General features: G+C 41.5%; 1 protein-coding gene across 3 annotated transcripts in view; it reads left to right on the top strand.

Moving 5' to 3' along the window:
* LOC124008122 (paraspeckle component 1-like) overlaps nt 1–13,777 on the top strand; it is a 30,256-nt gene extending 16,479 nt beyond the window's left edge. The window contains exons 7-9 of one of the 3 annotated variants that reach the window (XM_046319121.1): nt 17–74; nt 2,545–2,699; nt 3,332–4,766. In XM_046319121.1, the coding sequence (XP_046175077.1) occupies nt 17–74; nt 2,545–2,699; nt 3,332–3,550 (432 nt within the window). In that variant the 3' untranslated portion in view covers nt 3,551–4,766. Of the gene's footprint in view, nt 1–16; nt 75–2,544; nt 2,700–3,328; nt 4,767–13,600 lie in introns of those variants that run through there. The other 2 variants (XM_046319120.1, XM_046319123.1) reach the window with 2 other exon arrangements.
* The last annotated feature ends 512 nt before the right edge of the window (nt 13,778–14,289 follow it).

The following is a 14,289-nucleotide window of genomic DNA, read 5'->3' as shown; positions in this document are numbered from 1 at the left end:
TCTTCACTTCTTCCAGAGAGAACAGGAAATGAGAATGGGTGAACTGGGCCCTCGTGGAGCCATTAATATGGGAGGTAGGGTCATAATGATGACTCAGCACTGACTGGTCCATAAACAACCATGAACTACCCCCTCCCCCTTTCGGTGTCTACAGATCTAAAGGAACTGGGAAGGTGTTGGCCATATGGCTAGGTTTGTGAAATTCTGGTGACTTTCTCAATTCCCAGGGACTGGGATTCCTGGAAAGCCTGGGAATTTGAGGAAAGTTACTGGAGTTTTGCCGCCCCAGCCATAAGGCAGAAGTTCCCCCTAAGAAGGCTAGGTGGAGCCCCCGCCATATTGTGTGCACCTGGCTAGTTCCTTCAGGTCGGCAGACATTAAAGGGCCCGGAGCAGGGCTAAAGATATATTGTGAGGCTCTGAACGGGATGGGCTGTGTGAGGCTCATGGTGGCTCCTTCACCACTTCATGATGGTAACCCGGGGCTGCACATCACCTACATACTGTGTGTACTGAAGTACTAATACTACTGGGGGAAATATGCTCATGTGGCGTAGTCCGAGAACATGCTAATTATGTTTTTGTGTCACTGATTAGATATGTGTGTAAGTGTGTTTTGGGGGATTGTGAGACTGAAATCATCGCGGGGGGGTTAAAGTTATCCATCACTGCAAAGGATTTCCGTCATGGAATTTTTTAGAGATTTTTTGTTTGTTTTAATGGCTAAATGGTGTAACTCAGTTTTAATACATGTACAAAATGATCCTATTTCCTGACAAGAAATGATGGTCATGCCTTTTATTTGAATGAAAGGGGAGTTTTTCAGTCAGATCTGAGATTGACTTAAATTTCAGTCATGGGATTTATTTTGTTTTTACACCTGATTTGTGTGGAGAAACTGAGTACATCAATTCGTAGAAAGTCACATCTACCTTTTTTAGTGTGAATTTTACATGATTACTTCACCAATGATCTTTTCATTATCAGGTCATTTGTTATTTAGTCAACTGGTTGAAGTAAACCATTGTTTTCATTAGTCCTTAATGTTTTATGTAACTTAACTTTTGCTCTTTCACAGACCTACTTATTTATCGTGCCACACATGTGGAAGGTTACCTGATTCGTACAGTAGATGAGGCCCAAACCAAACAAACATTTCTAGCTTGAGGGTTTTTAGCAAATATTTTGTATCAGCAGTAGCCACCAATCCAACAGTTGGTAAACATTTCTTATCTACAAGCTTAGAATAAACCTATCCCTTTGTTTGTATTTACATTTTATGTGTGTGTATGTTTACTACTTACAAACATAACATATTATTATTATTATAATGCCGTGTGTTCAATGAGATGATGGGAGATGATGGGGGGGGGGGGTGCTTTTTGCAGCATCATTTCTGTGTACATATACCATCTAGGAAAAGTTTATAATCTGTTCATTTCTAGCAATGTGTGTGGGTGGGTGGGGTCAATTCATAACTAATACAGCTCTGTCTCATTTAGTACCTCGAAAGCATTATGAACTCTTTACTCGTGTTTCCATTAGTAGTTGATGCAATATTTTCTATCTTTAAAAAACAACAATTAATGTTATTTTTGATTAAATGCCTTGTCATCCTACGGATGCTTTTAAAGACCTGTATCGTATGGCTATGAATGCTGTGAATGGGATTTGGGTCTGGGGTTGAGTATCTGGCAACGGTGATGTGCAGTCACGGTATTTAACCTAGAAGCAGAACTGGGTGATGGCGTTCTTTCGCCTGAAATCGGAAATTCATCCAGACTATCTGAGGGCCTCTCACAGCTTGTCCCACATTGCTATTTTACTGTAATGGAACTCTTGCTCTGTTGATTTAATGGTATGATACACTGCTCCTGTTCCCAATGCCCTGTAAATAGTCTGTTGTAGGCATCTATCTGCTAACGTTGGTTGTTGGTTGTTCAGCTATATATTCATTCAATTTGACCAATTTTAAGGCATAGCCTAATGATTACAGGTGCTGTAGACTGTTAACCTGCCTTATGAAATCATTAACAAATTATGTATGTATGTTTTTAAAACAGTATTTTCATATATATATATATATATATATATATATATATAACAAAAACTAAATATGCCATGCAACATTTTTAAATATTTAACTGAGTTAGTTCATAGGAAAAAAACTGTCAATTGAAAAATTCATTAGGCCCCCAGCTCGTGTAACATGGGACCAACATTTTACATGTTGCGTTTATATTTTTGTTCAGTGTATATATCGATATGGATATCTCACCACAGACTAACAAAATGTGATATGTTTTCAATTGTGTACCACAGTGCTCAATATTTTTGACTTATTTTCCTATCAAACTAGGAAAATGAAACATTTGACACCTACATAATTGGCATTGCTTGTGTGACCAACAACCAACGTTAGCTAGCTCTGTCAGCCCTGAGAGATTTTTACACCACTCTACAACAACAAACAGTGCACACGGGGTGTGATGGGTGGGGTTTACTTCCAGTGTGACCAAACGATGCTACGTTGTTTTGCGTGTAGATGGGTTTAACCCCGCCTCTGTTGCCGGGGCCAGTGTAAACCAGGGACCCCCTCAAATGATTGGAATAGGCATGAGCGGAAGGGCCGGAGCCATGCTCCCCGAGGGAACTCCAAACATGGGCGCACCAAACATGATGCCAGACAATGGAGCCATGGTAATGTATGCGCTAAGATGGGCGCTTACTCTCAACCTCTTCAATTTCTCTCTCAATAATTCGCTCTCCTTAACCTGCTCAACCCTTGGTGTTGAATAGAAACTGCAGTGTATTGTTTTCAGGTTTTAACCAGTGGTGAGAGGAGATGCCAGAGGCTATTTAGATGCTGCTTATGGATATTACATTCCAAGGTGTTTTGCCAGTGACTTTGATTTTAATAGTTTATGGTACAGATATCTCGTCCAGTTGGTCTTTTCTGGCATCTTTTCCCCTACCATTGCGGTATATTTAATCATGATATCATTGTATCCCTTGGTGGTGATTAGCAAATTGAGGTTAATAATAACATTTACTCCCATGACTTCACTGTTCACATCATGAGGTTAGTGCGGTTTAGGAAAGGGATTCTCATAGCTTATATCAGCTCTGCACCCATAACTAATGGACTGATTCCTCTCTCCCTCTTCTGACTCTGCCCGGAACTCCTCTGCTTGCCTACTTTGACGTTCGGAACGCCTTCTCATTGCCTCGCCAAAACGAACATTTTTATTGAATATCCCTCCCATCTGATTCTTCTGCATCTGGACTGCTCATAATATCTCCACCAACCCTATCCCTTTATGCTGTAGCAGCGCAACGATAGGTTCCCCCAGGGGGCTCCTAATCAGATTGGTTCGTCCCCAATGAGTGGCCGTCCAGGTGTCGAGTCCCCTCAGCAGCAACAGGCAGTGGGGGCAGGGCTTATGGGGGCAGGGCCTGGACCTGCAGTGGGGGGGCCAGCAGGCTTCGGGAGGGGAATCCCTGTTGTGGGAAACTATGAAGGGCCTAACAACAAACGTCGCAGATACTGATTGTGTTATTATGTTTACATTTTTTTCAACGGTGTACCCCAAGGCTCAATATTTGGATCTCTTGCTTTTCCTTTCTCATTATGTAAAATAACTGATTTATTTTCTCATCAAATGTTTGTTTCTGTTCTTTTAATTTGGGCTGATTATTTCCCTCAGCTTCTTCATGTGTACCAAATGTTGACTGAGGGGAAAAAAATACTTGTTTTATATCAAAAGCCAGGCCCAATAGTCATGCAAAACCACAAATCTTCAATGTTGGCCGCCAAAGGCCAATATCAACTGCGATGTATCTTGATGTAGTCAGGTCTGTAGGTAAGGTTTAGGCCAATATTAACTGTGATGTATCTTGATGTAGGCAGGTCTGTAGATGGCTTATAAACTTCTGTATGATGTTGTTTCTTGCTTTATGCTATCAGTATCCTATCCTCCTGTTGTTGTTTTCAGTAGATCCTAGTAACAAGTGAAGACCTGCATTGCCTCTGCAATGGTTAGCTTACTTTGATTTCCTCCCGTCCATGGAATGTCTTTCCAGTACATTGCATCCTGTAGTAGTAGTTTGGCTAACTGCAATAAAACTGTGAAATGCCATTTTGTGAAAACTAAGTTGATTGAAGTAAAACAAAACAAAAAAACTTTTGTAGCCTCTCTCTCTCTCTCTCTCTTGCCTTTTTTTTATAGATATTTGGGGATTTTTCTCACCTCCATCCTTATTTCAAGTATTATGAACGCAAACTAATCTCTTAATTTTTCAGAGCAGAGCCAAAATTATGTCTGTGTAAAACATGCACAACCTTATGTTGTCACCCAGAGTCACATTTGTTTATTTGCAAGCTATAGGACACAATATTTTGCCAAGGAACATCTATCGTAGTATCGCGATACTGGTATCGGGACATCACTATTGGGTGTAATTGATCCTCAACCAGGCAAAATACCTATGTTGGATATTCTGATCAATTCACTAGAGTTTAATTTGAACCAATGGGCTACTCTACATTTTGTTAGTCATTTCTCATTCTTTTTCCGTATATTTAAAGTTTCTTGCATTTTAATTAACTCAACAGTATAGACAAACTTTTGTAGTGTTGTCATGTGTTATGTTAATTTATCATGGCATTTGGATATCCCGTACTCGTGCACTTACCTCTGTACTTGAGCGAGAGAATTTGTGTTGCCGTGTGTGTAGTAACATAGTAAAATCATGTGCTTGTCTTGAGTGTTGTGTGGAAGCATGTGTGATGAGTGTTTGATCTTCAATGTGTAACATTTGCATTATATTCCAGGTAAGCATATTCAAGTGGAGCTATGACTACACTACATGACAGTATGTGGACACCTTCTCATTGAACATCTCATTCCAAAATCATGGGCCTTAATATGGAGTTGGTCTCCCCTTTACTGCTATAACAGCTTCTGGGAAGGCTTTCCACTAGATGTTGGAACATTGCTGTGGGGAATTGTGTCTATTCAGCCACGAGCATTAGTGAGGTCGGCACTGATATTGGGCGATTAGGCCTGGCTCGCAGTCGGCGTTCCAATTCATCCCAAAGGTGTTTGATGGGGTTGAGGTCAGGGCTCTGTGCCGGCCAGTCAAGTTCTTCACACCGATCTCGACAAACCAGTTATGTATGGACCTCGCTTCATGCACAGGGGCATTGTCATGCTGAAACAGGAATGGGCATTCCCCAAATGTATTTATTTTTGATTGAATATCCAAAACATACAATATACTTGCAGTGAAGCCGCTCAACAACTACACCACACCAGTCATCCAACAGACTCCCATTCAGAGCGACACACGGAAGCATCCAGGGTCAACGCCCTGCTAAAGGGCATGTCAACAGATCTCCCATAAGGCCAAAAACGGATCCAAACCCGCCTAGCCTGAACCAAGAAAACAGTCTGACCATTGTTCCTCGTCCACCAAACTTTACAGTTGGCACTATGCATTGGGGCGGGTAGTGGTCTCCTGGCATCCGCCAAAACCAGATTCGTCCGTCGGACTTCCAGATGGTGAAATGTGATTCATCACTCCAGAGAATGCGTTTCCACTGCTCCAGAGTCCAATGGCGGCGAGCTTTACACTGCTCCAGCCAATGCTTGGCATTGCGCATGGTGATCTTAGGCTTTTGTGTGGCTGCTCGTCCATGGAAACACATTTCATGAAGCTCCTGACGAACAGTTTGGAACTCGGTAGTGAGTGAAACCGATTACAGGCAATTTCTACATGCTTCAGCACTCTGTGGTCTTGTTCTGGGAGCTTGTGTGGCCTACCACTTTGTTGCTCCTAGACGTTTCCAATTCACAGTTACAGTTGACCGGGGAAGCTCTACTGGAGCAGCTCTGGCAGGACAGAAATTTGACAAACAAACTTGTTGTAAAGGTGGCATCCTATGACGGTGCCACGTTGAAAGTCACTGAGCTCTTCAGTTAGGCCAGTCTACTACCAATGTCTGTCTATGTAGATTGCATGGGTGTGTGTGCTCGATTTTATACACCTGTCAGCAATGGGTGTGGTTGTAATAGCCAAATCCGCTAATTTGAAGTGGTGTCCACATACTTTTGTGTGTGTAAATATGTATGTGTGTCTATAACTTGAACACATAAACCCACTACAGACGAGTGAATTCAACCGGTGACGGAATTAGTTTAGTGTCCATCCCTCATTAAGTATTTTAAATATAGTATATATGTTTAATTTATGTTAGCTGGCCAGTTTTTTTAATTCAAAAGAAACTCATATCTTGCAACATCTTAAGACATTAAATTTTTGGACTAGGTCTATTCTGTGGTGCTGCAGTGTTTAGAATGTTGCTGATAGAAATGTATTGTGTAGAGCTGACACTGTTCCCTATTACACATTACAGAGCATGTCTGTTCTAAACAATGCTTTTCTATTTAACTCTTGACTTTGACAATATAACGTAGCATACAGAACTATACTGTGTGTGTATTTGTATGATTGAGCAAGTGGGGAGGATGTGTAGAGTGATAAGCACACTTACACATGTTTGCGAGGGAGTGGGGGAAGATTTAGTGGCATGTCCTTCAAGATGATTTGTGATTTTAGTAGTCTTCTGTCAGGCTGACTGCAGGAATGTCCACCAGATTTGTTGCCAGAGAAATTAATGTTAATTTCTCTACCATAAGCCGACTCCATGTTTAGAGAATTTGGTAGTACGTCCAACCGGCCTTACAACAGCAGACCATGTGTGACCACGCCAGCCCAGGACCTCCACATCCGACTTCTTCACCTGCAGGATCGTCTGAGACCAGCCAGCCGGATAGCTGATAAAAGTGTGGGTTTGCACAACTGAAGAATTTCTACACAAACTGCCTGCATGCTCGTCATCCTCACCAGGGTTTTGACCTGACTGCAGTTCGGCCTCGTATCAAATCAAAGCTTATTTGTCACGTGCGCTGAATACAACAGTGAAATGCTTACTTACAGGCTCTAACCAATAGTGCTAAAAAAGGTATTGGGTGAACAATTGGTAGGTAAAGAAATAAAACGGTAAAAAGACAGCCTATATACAGTAGACAGGCTACATACAGACACTGGGTAGTCAGGCTGATTGAGGTAATAGGTACATGTAGATCTGGTTAAAGTGACTATGCATATATGATGAACAGAGAGTAGCAGTAGTGTAAAAGGGTGGGTGGGGCACAATGCAGATAGCCTGGTTAGCCAATGTGCGGTGCACTAGTTGGTCGGCCCAATTGAGGTAGTATGTACATGAATGTATAGTTAAAGTGACTATGCATATATGATAAACAGAGAGTAGCAGCAGCGAAAAGGGGGTGGGGGGGGCACACAATGCAAATAGCCTGTGTAACCATTTGGTTACCTGTTCAGGAGTCTTATGTCTTGGGGGTAAAAACTGTTGAGAAGCCTTTTTGTCCTAGACTTGGCACTCCGGTACCGCTTGCCATGCGGTAGTAGAGAGAACAGTCTATGACTGGGGTGGTTGGGGTCTTTGACCATTTTTAGGGCCTTCCTCTGACACCGCCTGGTGTATAGGTCCTGGATGGCAGGCAGCTTAGTCCCAGTTATGTACTGGGCTGTACACATTGGGGATGAATCAGAATTAGTTGGGTAACATAGATAAGATGTATTATTTTCATATGCTTGTGAGATACTTGTCATTTAGAAGTTATCTTTTTGTACTATAGTGTTGGCCATTTGCAGTTATCCTTTCTCTGTCCTGGGTTCAGTTACTGGGGCCACACAGAGGGGAGAGGTCAGGCTTGTCATGTGTAAACGTATCTTTTAAACCATGTGAAGGGATGATTGAGGGGGAACCAATTATTTCTTGGCTCCACAATGTCTGTGTTCCAGTCACTCCCTACTTTGCCCATCGGGGAGAGGAGGATGGCAGTGTCTGGAACCATTCTATGTTCCCTCTGAGGTTGCCCTTATTTATCTTGACCTAGAGGCTCACTCTCCTCTCTGTGAGATTGTCCAGGATGGGTTGTATTTGGGATGGGAGTATCTAAAATGACAATTGATATATACCATTGGATGAGGTTATGTCTTGGTACTATTTTGTACCAAGAACGAGATGAGCTTCGTTTAGGAGACCAAACTGAATGACAATGTATAGCTAAATACTGTCTGGCGATGGGAAACTCCTCTCTCAAGTAAAATCTTTCCTTGTGAAAGTTCCTATTATCTGTGTTTTGTCTTGTCGACTAGGGGTGTGGATCTTTGCTATAAAAGATCTCAGTTGCCATTATGTTGACCACTCTCAACTTTTTATTAGAGATACTGAAATGTTGAAAGTCAAAATGCTATTGCAAAACCTTCATTATTATTAAAGGTGAAGATTAAGCATAACTCTGACTGGTGTGTGATTTGCTCTCTCATCATTTGGTAATACAGGAAATTTCCACGACAACACACTACCCTCTGTAGTGCCTTGCGGTCAGAGGCCGAGCAATTACTGTACCAGGCAGTGATGCAACCAGGTTGCCCTTGATGTTGTAGAACCTATTGAGGATTTCAGGACCCATGCCAAATCTTTTTAGTTTCCAGAGGGGGAATAGGCTTCGTCGTGCCCTCTTCACGACTGTCTTGGTGTGTTTGGACCATTCTAGTTTGTTGTTGATGTGGACACCAGGGAACTTGAAGCGCTCAACCTGCTCCACTACAGCCCTGTCGATGAGATTGGGGACGTGCTCGGTCCTCCTTTTCCTGTAGTCCACAATAATCTCCTTAGTCACGTTGAGGGATAGGTAGTTATTCTGGCATCACCCGGCCAGGTCTCTGACTTCCTCCACTTTCGATGGCCACTGGCATGCTGGAAAAGTGTGCTCTTCCTGAATGAATCCCGGTTTCAACTGTACTGGACAGATGGCAGACAGCATGATGTCGTGTGGGAGAGCGGTTTGCTGATGTCAACTTGTGAACAGAGTAACCCATGGTGGCGGTGGGGTTATGGTATGGGCAGGCATAAGCTACAGACAACGAACACAATTGCATTTTATCTATAGCAATTTGAATCCACAGAGATACCGTGACGAGATCCCGAGGCCCATTGTCGTGCCATTCATCCGCCTCAATCCCCTCATGTTTCAGAATGATAATGCACACTCCATGTCGCAAGGATCTGTACACAATTCCTGGAAGCTGAAAATGTTCCAGTTCTTCAATGACCTGCATATCTACCAGACGTGTCACACATTGAGCATGTGTGGGATGCTCTGAAAGTCAAGATCAACGTGCATGACAGAAGGTTCCAGTTCCCGTCAATAACCAGCAACTTTGCACAGCCATTGAAGAGGAGTGGGACAACATTCCACAGCCACAATCAACGGCCTGATGAACTCTATGCAAAGGAGATGTCACGCTGCATGGGGCAACTTGTGGTCACACCAGATACAGACTGGTTTTCTGAACCACGCCCCTACCTATTTTATTTTTTTAAGGTATCTGTGACCTACAGATGCATATCTGTACTCCCAGTCATGTGAAATCCATAGATAAGGGCCTAATGAATTTATTTCGATTTGATTTCATCATATGACCATATGAACTCAAGTCTTTGGAATTGTTGCATGTTGTGTTTTATATTGTTCAGTGTAATTTGGCCCCCAAAAAATGTATCAACAGAAAGAAACAAAACTGGTTTAAACCTTCACAAAAGTTTTGAACAGGCTTATATTGCAGCAATTACCAACAAAGGCGGGTGCCTTCTGTAGGCCTACACACAATAAAAAACGGTACAAACTTAATTTAGCCAACAAAAATGTCTCAAAATAGAAACAAAACACTTTTTGCAATAATAATATACAATACAAAAACAAACTATAATCAATATGAAAATAATATTTTCACTATATTATACTTTGTCGCTTATGGAGATACGAATAAATTAAATCAAAATCCTCTAATTTTACATCAATGAAAATCCATCTTCGCAATCAATAGTAGGGCTAGGGCTGTTGCGGTGACCATATTACCTCCACACCGGCGGTCATGAGTCATGAAGGCAGTCAAATTCTGATGCTGCTGCTGATTAGTAGCCTACCAAACTTGCTAACTGCCTGGTACTCAGCGCACTAATTGTCCCTCTAATCACTGACATCAATGCAAATGTATTCAAATCTAATAAAACCGAGATTATGTTGTGCAACTTTTTTTTAACCCCTTTTTCTCCCTAATTTCGTAGTATCCAATTATTGGTAGTTACTATCTTGTCTCATCGCGACAAATCCCGTACGGGCTCGGGAGAGACTAAGGTCATGCATCATCCGAAACACAACCCAACCAGGCTGCTTCTTAACACAGCGCGCATCCATCTCGGAAGCCAGCCGCACCAATGTGTCGGAGGAAACACTGTGTACCTGGCGACCTTGGTTAGCGTGCACTGCGCCCGGCCGGCCACAGGAGTCGCTGGTGCGTGATTAGACAAGGACATCCCTACCGGCCTAACCCGGACGGTGCTAGGCCAATTGTGCATCGCCCCACGGACCTCCCAGTCGCGGCCGGCTGCGACAGAGCCTGGGCGCAAACCCAGAGTCTGTGGTGGCACAGCTAGCGCTGCGATGCAGTGCCCTAGAACACTGCGCCACCTGGGAGATCTGCAACATTTCTATAGGCTATGCAAGTGCTGGAGAAAACAGAGCGATGGCCGCTGAGGGTCCCATCATCTTTCTATAGGATAGGCCTACTATATTTATTTCTCAACTTTCCATGTATTAAGCACATGACTTATATTTACAACAGGAGTATAGCCCACCTGGCTGACATGAAATAAACCACTGAGAAAAGCTTCCTCCATTTGCTACTTAAGTACATAGATGACATGTATTTTTTCCTGCTGCCCGTTTCCATACACATGCATGATAATGGTCCATTCTAAATCTAAACAAATGTCACACATTATTTAGTATATGTAAAGACGAATAAATCAAGAATAGTCTGATGGGTGACAATATTAGCTTATCACTTGTGAATTATATACTATTATTTGTGAATTATGCCCAGCATATATTATAGCCCTTAGGCCTATATGTTTTAAAAGTTTGTATCACAACTAAAGTGGCCAAATAACATCTTAAAATGAAGCACATTAATCCGCTTTACAAAGGGTGTAGAGCCTAACTGGCATACATAAACAGCACGAGTTTCAAGTTTGGGGAAGATAATTTTCACCATTAAAAATGCACCTTTATAATAAAAGCATTACATGCATAACTGCATTTGAGGTTAGTTTTCATAATAGTGTTTTCTGCTAATTGATCATTCACGCATATAGCCTACTACCATGTGCACATTGCTGCGTGTATAATGTGAAGAAATAGCCTAATATGTAGTAAACATCTAAAGCTGAAGTTTTGATCTGTTGCGTCAGCCACATTGCATTAAAAACAAAATGTTTTGATGCTAGTGGTTTTATTCGTTTGGGATCTCGCACCCCACAACTGTCCCAGACTGTTTGGAATATTTATTTCTCTCACTGAAAAGAATAGGTCAACTTTTGTGCTATGGGGGATAGTAGATTGAAATAGGCTATTCCTTTTGCTGTTCATTAGGCCTACTCATCTTGTTGGCTGACGAAAAGTAAATGTGGACAGTTCTTCCCATATCTTCAATATGATTTTTCAAATCATCATGCAGCCTAACAATGTATTAAAAAGCAAAACATATAGCCCAACATTTGTAGAACAAGTTACATTAATAACTCTAAATTGAGCATAAAGGAGTACCTATTTATTTGTTAACGCACTCCCTCAAATAATTATGAGACGATATATTTTGTTTACCTTTGTTCAATTTAATTCTTAAAACTATGAAATAATGCCACGGAATTATAAGCAAATCCTGTCCGCTAAAGGAACTAGTGTAGCCCACAACCATTTCGCATAGCCACATCAAGACCTAACATAAGGACAACTCAGAGTATACTATTCTAATGAAATAGACATTTTCTTCATATCATGCTTCTTTAGACATGTCTAAAATAAATAATGGATTTATTGTGAAGGTGTAGGCTATGTTACATGGATTTATTGTGAAGGTGTAGGCTATATTACATGGATTTATTGTGAAGGTGTAGGCTATATTACATGGATTTGACTTTTTAAAATTGTAGGCTATATGTTGAAAACAGGAGATGCTAAATGTGTTCATGTTAATTAACGGTCAATTACCTTATTTGCTTGACAATCACCGGCTGATGAGATTTCGTGACTGCCCTAGCCTAGGCCAAGGCTCCTTTCACTCGCTCTCTCCATCTCCACATCAGAAGGCACATGTGAGGTGAGCAGCCGGACCCAGTTTCAGCTATACATTTTTATTGAGTTGCAATTGGCTGACACATAACAAGCTTGGATAGTTGTCATCACCTCACACACACATTAAAGAGGACGGTTCCGGTTGGTAAATCAATTTCAATTGCACGTACCTGAGACCGTGACAATTATATCAGATCTGAGTCAAGTCTGAAATATAGAACCCGACCGGGTCCCTGGTCAGATCTCAATATTTCAGGCTTGTTGAACATGAAATAACAGCATTTCTGTAGCCTGTTGGTTTCCTAGCAGCAGGACTGACAAACACTGCTTTAGGGCCATCTGTTCCGTTTAACACAACAGTCCTTACAACATACAACATACACCTGTCATTAGTATCCTGAATGAATGTTGTTTCATTGTCCTCTGTGACATGACACTATTAATCCACTTGGTGGAACCCACTGTGTATTAGTAGAATGAAGGATGTATTAATAAGTGAGTCAATGAATGAAGGATGCTTGTCCTTCAAGTGGATATCACCTGGCGACCATCTCGCACATCAAGGCCGCAGCACTGTGTCATTCTAAAGGGTCGGTCTGACTTGTCCTGTTTCACTAAAGCATGTACCACATGGAGTTTCGTATTGCATCTGTCTGACACACACACACAATTGTTTTCTTCGATATGTGTTTGTCATCTACAAAGCGTGCACCCAGAGGGGTCCCAGGACCGAGTTTGGGAAACCCTGAACTACTTAGTAAATGAACCTCATCTATCAGTACTCATCATAAGCCAATTGACATATCAATATAACGAGTAGTAATGATGGCCTGTTTTATGGATGGAGGTCCGGTGTTGAAACAACCCCATGGGTGCACAACTATGCTCCTTGAAGGCAGCTGGTTTTCATCCTAGTGTAACATCAAGGATGTATTCAGTGAGGTGAAACATTGACCATTTCAGATCAACATCGAAGTTAATGAGAAGAGCTGACATGATTTACTCATCTAATGATAGACAACCATATATTACATTTAAGTCATTTAGCAGACACTCTTATCCAGAGCAACTTACAGGAGGAATTAGGGTTAAGTGCCTTGCTCAAGAGCACATTGACAGATTTTTCACCTAGTCTCTGGGATTCAAACCAGCAACCTTGTGGTTACTGGCCCAACGCTCTCAGTGGGCTACTTGCTGCCCTGTTCTAATCTATACAATGTATTTCTGTCTGTAGAGGTTTTCCTGGGTTGGGATAGGTCGACTGGTGTGGAGGTGGTTTTAATCATGTCATTGTCTCCCTCTGTTCCCCAGGTGCACTCGCTCTACATGCTGCAGATATGAGACCAGAAAACTGGTTAAAAACAACAACATAAACATTGCTCTTCAGTGTTACCTCACTCCAACTGTTTTTATTAGGATTCCCTACAGGTAAGTGTTGCTTTTTCCTATTTATTCTTCAACGCAGTGTTATGTCTCTTATTACAGTAAATAAAAAATACAGCTTTCAAAAACCAAGTGTTTGGTGTCTTATTCCTTTATTGATTGATTTCAGAGGTAATGACAAATGAGTGTGACTTTAGTGTATGATTCTCATGCTAGTATTGTTCTGCTTAGAAATTCAGATTATTTAAACTTGTTCTAATGAATTAAGCAAGTTTTGTGTGAAAAAATACTCAGGACTAGATTTGATTAGAAAGCAATAAAAAAACAGGCCAAATCAATGTTGGTGTCTTGGTCTCGTCTTGGGACCCTCATTGACACTGAAAACAGCTCATACTGCTCAAAGATCACAATACTGCAAAAATACCATAACTTGTGAAATCGTTGGGAATGAATTTATCCGACACCTGTTCTGTGTCAGATGCGGCATTATAGCAAAATAGCTGGAAATTCAGTACAGAGGAAAGTCTGTTCACGTTGTTCGATATCCACTTGTAGGTGTAGGCTACTTTTATGTCTTACAGTGCATTTGGAAAGTATTCAGACCACTTGACTTTTTC

This window comes from Oncorhynchus gorbuscha, linkage group LG21 (assembly GCF_021184085.1).
Source record: "Oncorhynchus gorbuscha isolate QuinsamMale2020 ecotype Even-year linkage group LG21, OgorEven_v1.0, whole genome shotgun sequence".
In the NCBI taxonomy this organism is placed as follows: Eukaryota; Metazoa; Chordata; class Actinopteri; order Salmoniformes; family Salmonidae; genus Oncorhynchus; species Oncorhynchus gorbuscha.
The sequence above is the reverse complement of the archived record's forward strand: the minus strand, read 5'-3'. Positions and strand labels throughout refer to the sequence as shown.